The sequence below is a fragment of the Propithecus coquereli genome, unplaced genomic scaffold, assembly GCF_000956105.1.
Source record: "Propithecus coquereli isolate 6110/MARCELLA unplaced genomic scaffold, Pcoq_1.0 Scaffold27, whole genome shotgun sequence".
Classification (NCBI taxonomy): Eukaryota; Metazoa; Chordata; class Mammalia; order Primates; family Indriidae; genus Propithecus; species Propithecus coquereli.
Genome location: NW_012148285.1, coordinates 8,390,853 through 8,399,693, shown reverse-complemented (window position 1 = coordinate 8,399,693; position 8,841 = coordinate 8,390,853). Strand labels below are relative to the sequence as shown.

Below are 8,841 nucleotides of genomic sequence, written 5' to 3'. Positions count from 1 at the left end.
GGCCAGTCCTGAGGCTCATCCCACATGGCCCTGCACAGGGTCCCCAGCAAGGCTGAGCGCCAGGTGCCCACAGCAGTGCCCAGCGGTGACCAGCCCAGTCGCGCCCTGTCGACCGGCTTCCTGCCCTTCTCTGCAGCTCCCACTCCTGCTTCCTGGGGCCACCCACCACCTGAGTAAACCAGCTGCACCCTGTCCTCCTCTCGGGCCCCGCTGTCAGGGGTTCCCCAAACGAAAACCATGAGAACTGAATGTGGCAAACGAAGAAACAAAAATCTTAGAGGCGTGACAAGTGCCAGGGAGGAAACAGGTGGCTGCCGTGATAGAGGAAAGCAGAGCCCGGTGTCAGGACAGCCTCTGGAAGGTGACACTGATGCTGCGGCCAGAGGATGAGGAGCGGCTGCAGGTGCAGAGGTGGGGGAGGGGGCTCGAGGGGCAGAAAGGCAGGTGCCAAGGCCCTGGGGTGGGAATGAGCTGGAGTCTTCCAGGACAGGGCCAGGGCGTTTGTGCCGCAGCAAGGGTGGGGAGTGGCCAGGCCGGCTTCTCACCTCAGCTGCTGTGTCAGGCAGGATTCTTCAGAGAAACAGAATAGGAGGTAGAGGGATAGATGGACAGAGACTTATTATGGGAATTGGCCAAGAAGTCCCACAATCTGCTGTCTGCACCCTGGAAGACCAGGAAAGCCGGTGGTGTCGCTTCAGTCCCAGCCTGGAGGCCTGAGAACCAGGAGCACTGATGTCTGAGAGCAGGAGAAGATGCACGTCCCGGATCACGCAGAGGGAACAAGTTTGCCCTCCTCCTCCCCCCCGCGTTCCATTCAGGCCCTCCATGGGTTGAGTGATGGCCGCCCACACTGGGGAGGGTGAGCTTCTCTACTCAGGCCCCTGATTCAAATGCCAATCTCTCCCAGAAACACCCTCACAGTCATGCCCAGAAATAATGGTTACCAGCTACCTGGGCACCCCTTAGCCCAGTCAAGTTGACACATGAAATGAACCATCACAGCTGCCCTTTACAATCACTTGGGGACTTTAAAAAATCCTAGGGCTCGGCCACACCCCACAGATGCTGGCTTCGTGTATCTGAGGGTGTCTGGGCAGCAGGCACTTTTTGAAGCCCCTCCGTGATTTCAGCTGGGCTGCCAGCGAGACCCTCACCCCCACCCCCCTGGCTGAGTGCTTGATTTACCTGCCCCCACTTCATCTACACAAGCAAGGACACTGACAGGGAGGTTCCCATTTTATGGATGAGGAAACGAGGCTGGTGAGGTTTTGACCACGTGCTCAAGGCCGCAGGGATTGGGAGCGTCAGTGCGGGCGCCTGAACCCCGTCGGCTGGCTCCAGAGCCTGCACTGCCGCCCACTGTCCCGCACGAGGCTTCGCTGGACGCTGAGATACCAGGTGCAGCTCAGACACCTGGGGAGGCTCAAGGGACACAGGATTTCTGCGGGTGGCAGAGGAAAGCCCTCGAACCGTCCCGCCCTGTGAACACAGACACGACGGGGCTAAAGGTCAGGACCACGGGCGTGGAGAAGCAAAGGGAATTTGGGCTGTGGGAGTTTGGGACCGTATCCAAGAAGGGCTCCACTCATCCATCCGACAGACGTGCAAGGAGAGCCCACGTGCCAGACCCCGTGCCCGCCCCTGGGAGACGGGGTCAAATCAGACACAGTCACTGCTGGTGGTTGAGTCTGTTGGAGAAGGAGAACTGAAAAAAAATTGCACAGCTCACAACACACCGTGACCTGTGACCTGCGTGTGCCATGGCAGCATCTCCCATCTGGTGGTCTCGAGATGACTTTCAGGGGTACGAAGACACAGACCTAACCTCGTCCCAGAGCGAGCTGGCTCATTTCTCTCAGTCCTTCCGACCTTCTGATCCTATCACAGAGAAAATCTTGGTTAGGTGCTAACGGGTCTCCCCTTTAACAGAGAGGGGGCAGGCCCTGTCCCAGAGTCTGTGGCAGGTAACGGGACCTGGCTAAAACTTAGCTTTATTTAGCCGGTGTCCTGGCGCAAGCCTGTAATCCCACTCGGGAGGCTGAGGCAGGAGGCTCGCCTGAGCCCAGGAGTTTGAGGTTGCTGTGAGCTATGATGACACCACTGCACCCCAGCCTGGGCAGCAGAGCAAGACCCTGTCTCAAAAAAAAAGGAAAGAAGAAAGAAAAGAAAAAAAGTTAAATGGATTTGCTTTTACTGCATTTGTTTTTATGGTATCTTTAATTTCTGGTAAGCACAGGGGGTTGAATGGTGATTTCCCCCTAAAAAGATATGTCCACGTCCTAAGCCCTGGGACCTGGGAATGTGGCCTTATTTGGAAACAGGGTATTTGCATGTGTAACGAAGTTAAGGTCCTGAGATAGGATCACCCTTGACCAGGGTGGGCCCTAACTCCCATGGCTGGTGTCCCCACGACAGAAAGGAGAGGCGGATGTGACAGAGACGGGGCAGAAGAGCGCGTGGACGGAGGCGGAGCAGGCGTGGGTGCTCCCGGGGAGAAAGGCGGGGAGCTGCCAGCACCACCGCAGCCCTGGGAGGACCCGCCTGCTGGCCCTTGATTTTTGTTTTTTAAACCCCGTACGGATGGATCATGACCCCTTGATTTTGGACTTGTGGCCTCCAGAGCCGCGCACGAGTAAATATCTGTTCTTTAGGCTGGCCTGGTTTTCTCTTTCCAGAGTAAAGGCTTCCTCTCAAATAAACTGAATTTTAACTGGCAGGTCAAGAGTCAGGGAAGTGACAGCCAGGGTGTGAGGCATGTGTGTTTGGGCACAGGCTGCTCTCAGAGGAAGCCGGGCGGGGGCGGGTGGCACGTGGCGTGGGGAGGAGAGACCTGGAGCAGGCCGGGTGTCGACGGGGCGAGCGCGTGGTGGCCGGTTCCGGGCGGGAGGTGCTGCCGTGGCACCCGCGGTGGGTGCGTGGGCAGAGCAGGGCCTGGAGCCCCGTGGCCTGCGGAGGACAGAGGAGCTGCCCATTGGCCACCCTTGAGGGCGTGCCCAGAAGCCCGCATGCCCACTCTGGTGATTCAGAACAGACCTTAGTTTGGAGAAAAGCGCTTCAGACGCCGAGGGTTTTCCCCTCCCTGAAGTGCTGCAGAGAAGCAGGGCAGGAGGGGAAGGGGACTTCCAGCAGCCGCTGGCCGGGAACTGGTCTTCCCCTTGAGTGCCGCGCTAGGTCACCGGCAGGCGGGGAGCGCCACCTGCCCTCGCCGGCTGCTCCCTCCAGGCCTCGGCTCGTGGGCCTGAGCGGGCCCCTCGCTGAGCCCTGGGGAACCACTGACAGTGGCTGAGCCACAGCAGGTCACTTCTAGCCGCCGGGGGAGAGGGGGCACAAACACAGAGAAGCAGAGACCTGCAGAGGCTTCCAAGCAGGCCGCAGGCGACGGCTGGTTTCGAGCTGACCTAGGGGTGCAGGCGCAGCTGGCCCATGCCCAGCCCTCAGCCCTGCCCGCACGCCCCTGCCCCGATCCCGCGCTACCCTCTGACCACCCCGGGGACAGGTGCCGGCTGTGCTGTTCTCACTTACAGAGGAGCAAACTGAGTTCAGAGAGGGGACCCGGCCACGGTGGCTCCAGACTGTGCCCCCTGAAGAAAAGAGGAAAAGCCACTCTACTGGGCACCTGCCATGTGGCCAGGGCCATGCAAAAGGACCCTCAGCCAGAATGGCCTCAAGTCTCATTGGCTAGGCCTGGGGAGGGGCGTGTTCCAGATGATTCCAACACCCCTTCGCACCTGTTTTGCCTCCATCCTCCTGCCAACAGCGCCGGGACGTTGGGATCAGCAATCGGGTTTCAGACGAGCACCAGGCGGAGCACAGGCAGGCCCGGCTTCTCGCGGGCCCCACGGGAAGGTGCTGAGCCCCCGGCCTCAGTGTCCTCATCTGCGTGAAGGAGATGCCACCCGACCCACCCCTCCTTCCCTACACCTGTCTCCCCACGCCCAGGGCCTGGCCTGTGGCGTGGACACCTGGGACGGGAAGGGAGGTGGCTGAGCCCACAGCAGCTGCCGTCCCCTGGTCCTGTCCACCCGACGCCATCTTCCACCTTCTCCCTGGGCATCCTTCCAGCAAGTTCCTTTCTTCAGACCGAAGTGGAGATGTGTGAATGCCCACGTGCCCACGTAGCAGGGCGGCTGTGGGGATGAGGGGGGCTGTGGGCCAGGCCCTGGGCCAGCACCCAGCACCCAGTGGGCGCGGCCTGCGGTGACCAGGCCGTGGGGCGGAGCGGGATCCAGCCCAGCCCAAGGGACCCCAGAGCCTTCGCAGGCCCCAGTCCTGTGGTCAGACGTCCAAGGAACGGATCTGAACTAAACCCGGGCTGGTGGGGAGGGGGCCATGCGGCCGCCAGTGCGAGGCTGGGGCGGGGGGGTTGGGGCTGTCTCCTTCCTCGGGCATCGCCTCAGCCCTGGCATGCAGGGGCGCCCCGTTGGTTCTTTACACTCAATTTGGGTTTGCTTCAAGGCCCAGAAGTTCCCGGCTGTTTCTGGGCCGGGCTGGAGCCGGAGCGTCAGAAGTGTTGGAGAACCTGTGGTCTGGTTTCCAGGGCTTTCCAGGGCTCACGCTGGCATGTTTCCGAGTTGCGCCTGCCCTCCCACTCCACCTCACTCTGCCCGCCTCGGCCCAGTAACAACACAGCCACTCCCGGAGCTTGTCTGGAGACGCAGGGCTGTGACTGCCCCATTTCACAGGTGCAGAGCTCGAGGCTTGGATGGAGCTACCTGCCCAACAGGTGAGGGACGCAGAACACGGACCGAGCCCGGCAGGCGTGGGCAGGGCACCCCTGATGGGACGCGGAGGCCCAGCCTTGGAGTGGTACTTGGAACCCGAGGCAGGAGAGTGGGGAGGGGCTGGGGAGGAGAGCTGGGGAACAGGGAGGGACCCCAGCCATACACCCCGCTCCCCGCGGCTGTGACAGGCTGAGGGGTCAGGCTGCTGAGGAGCCTCCCCTTTGCTAGGCCACGGCCTCCCGCCACGGCGCGCAGGAGCAGCACGCCACATTCCTGGTAATGCTTTTCTCTTTTATTGCCAAGTTCAAATTTACAAGGAAGTTCCAGTTTTCATTTCCGCCCTCGTGTTCGGTATCCACGCAGCATGAGTCACGCTGGCGAAAGCAGGTACTTCCCTAGCACGGTCCCGAGGCTCAGAAGCATGGACCTCTCCTAACCCCAGCTCCTCCTCTTCCCGGGGACAAGAATTCACATACTTAGCTCAAAGGAACATAAGGAGCCATACGGTTTATGCCCACATCAACATGACTACATTACATGTTCCATATTTATTGCGTCTAGACGAGATCACAGTTCACCCCGTGCCTTTAAGAACAGGGCATCTCAGAGAGGTCCTGCGCGTGTCTCTCACGGGTGTCTCCTCACTCGGCCCCTGGATCACTCGTGGACGCCAGCGTCTGGGTCTCGGGAGGCTGCCTGCTGCGCAGCGGGGCTGGCCTGTTCGGAGGCCCCTCCTTGGTGGACCTGCTGGGAGAGGCGCCTGCGTGCGCACGTCTCCACGACAACTTTCAGAGCCAAGGTTTGGGGGTCCAACGTGGCCAACCTGACACGCACACCCAGTGGTGGCCTTGGGGCGGGGCAGGGTCCGGGCTGTAAGAGCCCTCCGCAGGGACTCAGAGGTGGTGGCCTGGAGGGTCTGCGGAGGCTCATCTGTGGCCTGCGTGTCAGAGGCCACGGCCCCTGCTCCCGCTCTGGCTGCCCTGTGCCGAGACCAGTGTGTCCTGTCTGAAGAGGCCTGTCTGGGGGCGTCCCAGCTGTTAGGTGTGCGGGGTACTCCTGAAGATTAAGCGGTGCCCACTGCCACCAAGATGCCCAAGACCTGGGCAAGGTGGGGTCCTTTAGAGCCAAAAAGGCTGGCTGCCTCCTCTGGGCTCCCAGACCTCCTGGCACAGGGTGTGTGTCCCTCCACCTCACCAGCAGAGTGTCAGGGAGCCCCTGGCTAAAGGGCATCCCCATCCTACACGTCCGTGGTGTCCCAAGGCAGGTGCCAGCCCCCAGCTGAAGGAGGTTCCTGGGAATGGCCTTGCAAGCCCTTTTGAGGGACAGGCCTGTCTTTGGTCGGGGGCACAGTCCTTCCGGGGTGCTGTCCACCCCCTGCCCAACACTTGTCTCCTTTAGTGCTCAGCGCAACAAGGCCAGCCGGAGCCCCGGGATTTCTGACGGCAGCCTGGCGGTCCACGAGGGCCTGGGCCCACCCGCGTGGTGCGTTCAGTGAGCTGCGGTCACGCCGCTGGGTGGGGCAGTCACTCGCCCTCTCTCATTTCTGCCGGCCCAGAGACGGAGTCATCTCAAAACCAGAAGTGCGCGGCTCCAGGCGAGCCAGCTCGGGTGACAGATCCCAACGACACGGTCCTTTCTCCCCAGACCCTCTGCCCTTCTCCGCCCCGTCCTTCTTACCGCAGGGGCTCTGCTGATGGTCATGGCTTGTCCTTCCTTGGAATCTCTGCCCATGTGGCCTCCTTACGGAGCTGGGTCTTTTCTCTCTTGAAGCAAAGGTCCTGGGCCTGTGACTGTGCCAGCTGGTGGGCACGGCTACCCAGAGGGCTCTGATGACCGGAGAGACCTGTCCCAGGGGCTCCGCTGGCCCTGCTTGGTGGACCACTGGGTTTCCTTCATGACGCTGAAAACTGACCTTGGCAGGCCCTGCGCGACAGCTGGTCTGGCAGAGGTGGTAAGGACCGCGTTCCTCTAAGAGGCAGATGGTGAGATCTCAGGGTACCTCCTGGGGCCACGCTAACGCCAGGCTTCGGCGGGCACCGACACCCTGCTGGACACGTCTGCGGGCGTACTTGGGGGGACGCCTGGAAGGTCCTACCACTGACTAGAGAGGCAAGGGGCCGCTCAGCTGTGTCTGGCTGCCAGGCAGACAGGATCACCGCTGGGGCTGCATCAGATGCGCCAGCCCGAGTGCAGACGGGAACCGCGGGGTTTCCATCTTACCATCAGCAGCGGCAGAGGAGAGGCAGAGTGGGACAGGCTCGGAGCTCCAGGGTGGCGGCTGGCCCTGGGTGTCTCTCAGACACCCACACCCAGTGGGGCGGAGGGCAGCTTCCTTTAACTTCCGTCACGGCCACTGGGTCTGGAATCTTCACGCCCCAGATGGTCCTTTCTTGGACAAACAGAGACACCGACACCGAAGACGACGCTGGAGACCATCCGTGTTTGGTTTCGGTACAGAGGGAGGAGGACGCATCCTGAGTGGGGAGCTGGCTGCGTCCTCCCCTTCCACGGGGAGGTCTCCGGCCGGAGACACAGGCCTCTTGGCTGCTACAGGAGAGAAACTTTCGGCCCTCTCAGCTGTGTACCTGAGAATACATGTATCTCCCTTATTTTTGTTTAAAAAATAATCTAGACTTTCCAGGAAGGTACTTTATCATTCCACAGGCTTGCAGAGTTGCTGAGTAACAAAGAAATAAGAATCGCTTAAATAAATGGAGACAGCCACACTGAGAGCCCTAGAAGAAAACATGGGGAAGGTCAAGAGAAAGTGAAAATGAAAATGAACTCTTAACAGTATTATTAAACTTTTAACATGACATCAACACTTAGCGTTGAGGATTTTTTTGGACTCTTTTTTTTAAATAGATGCTTTTAAAAGAAATGCTTTTCATCTGCTGCCAAAAGTGGAAATAAATAGCCAAAGGAAATGGATCATCTAAGTTCACTTTTCTACAAATTTCTCCCTAAAGGGACCTGGTCCAATTCGTCAGCGCACGCTGGGGATGGGGACAGAGGAGTGGTCTGAAGGGAGAGGTGCCAGTGGGTCCTGCCACCCAGGCTCAGAGACGAGGAGCTCACCCTCCTCCCTGCGGTGGTCACTGCCGCCATCTGCACTCGCCGGGGTGTCTCCACCAGCCCCAGCCCGTTCCCGAAGAGGCGCTCAGTGAAAGAAGATGCAAACGGAGCCCAGTCTCCCTCCAACTCGAGGCGTGCAGGGCCAGGCGGTTGGGATGGCTGCTGGGGGCTGCTCCCGATGTGTCTCGCCAGTCGGCTGCACTGGGGTCCCTGCCCGGGGGGCCGAACACACAAAAGGAGGCCCCGGCGCCGACTCAGTGCCCGGAGGGGCCTGCGTGCTCTGCACATGCGGTGTCTTCGTCCAGGGGCTCTGTGCACACTGCGGGTGGTGCGGGTGGCGGGGGGATGCTGGTGAGGGTGCGGAGGCTGTGGGGGTCGACGGGGGGGACGAGGGTCAGTGACTCGACGCTCAGTGTGTCGGCAGTGTCCTCGCAGAGCAGGGAGAGGGTGGGCTGCCGGGCGGGGACCAGGCTGGGGGACAAGCTGGCTGTCTCCAGGGCTGCACCCCTGGCCACAGTCTTGCTGGGCTTGGAGTCTGCTTCTGTTTCGTTGACGATCACCAACTGGTCAGGAAGGTGAGGCTGAGGTTGTTCTGGAATCGTGGGGGCATCTGGGTTGGGGGAGAAAAAACAAATACCTTGAGCCCTGGAGCTACTCTGCTCAAGCCGCACCCACTTCTCCCGTCCTGCCCCAAGGCCCCGGGCAAGCTAGGTGGGAGATGGCTGGCTGGGGGTGGGGGCACAGGGTGGCTCCACTGACTCCTTCTGGGGACACAGAGCTGCTAAATCCAGTCTTACTAGGTCTGGGAAAAATGTGTCAGGGCCCGAGGCTACCCTGACTTGTGACGCCAGGGAAAAGTTGGGGGCCTGTGCGAAAGGTGTGTGGATTACAAAGCACAGCTCCTGGGTGCAGAGACCTGGCCCAGGCAGGCTGTTCGTGTGGGTGGAGCTTGGACCATCTGCCTGAGGACAAGTACTTGGGCTTGGGTGTGCTTATAACTTCAGGCCATTTCCAGAGTCTACATCTGGTGACTTTTACCCAAATG

At 60.5% G+C, this 8,841-nt stretch overlaps 1 protein-coding gene across 1 annotated transcript in view; it reads right to left on the bottom strand.

Annotated features, from left to right (window-relative positions):
• Nucleotides 1-7,648: 7,648 nt before the first annotated feature.
• The window catches only part of CLEC16A (C-type lectin domain family 16, member A), a 203,709-nt gene continuing 202,516 nt past the window's right edge, over nt 7,649-8,841 (bottom strand). Inside the window, exon 23 of the mRNA XM_012647791.1 lies at nt 7,649-8,406. Coding sequence (XP_012503245.1) covers nt 8,051-8,406 — 356 coding nt within the window. The 3' untranslated portion in view covers nt 7,649-8,050. The remainder of the gene's footprint in view (nt 8,407-8,841) is intronic.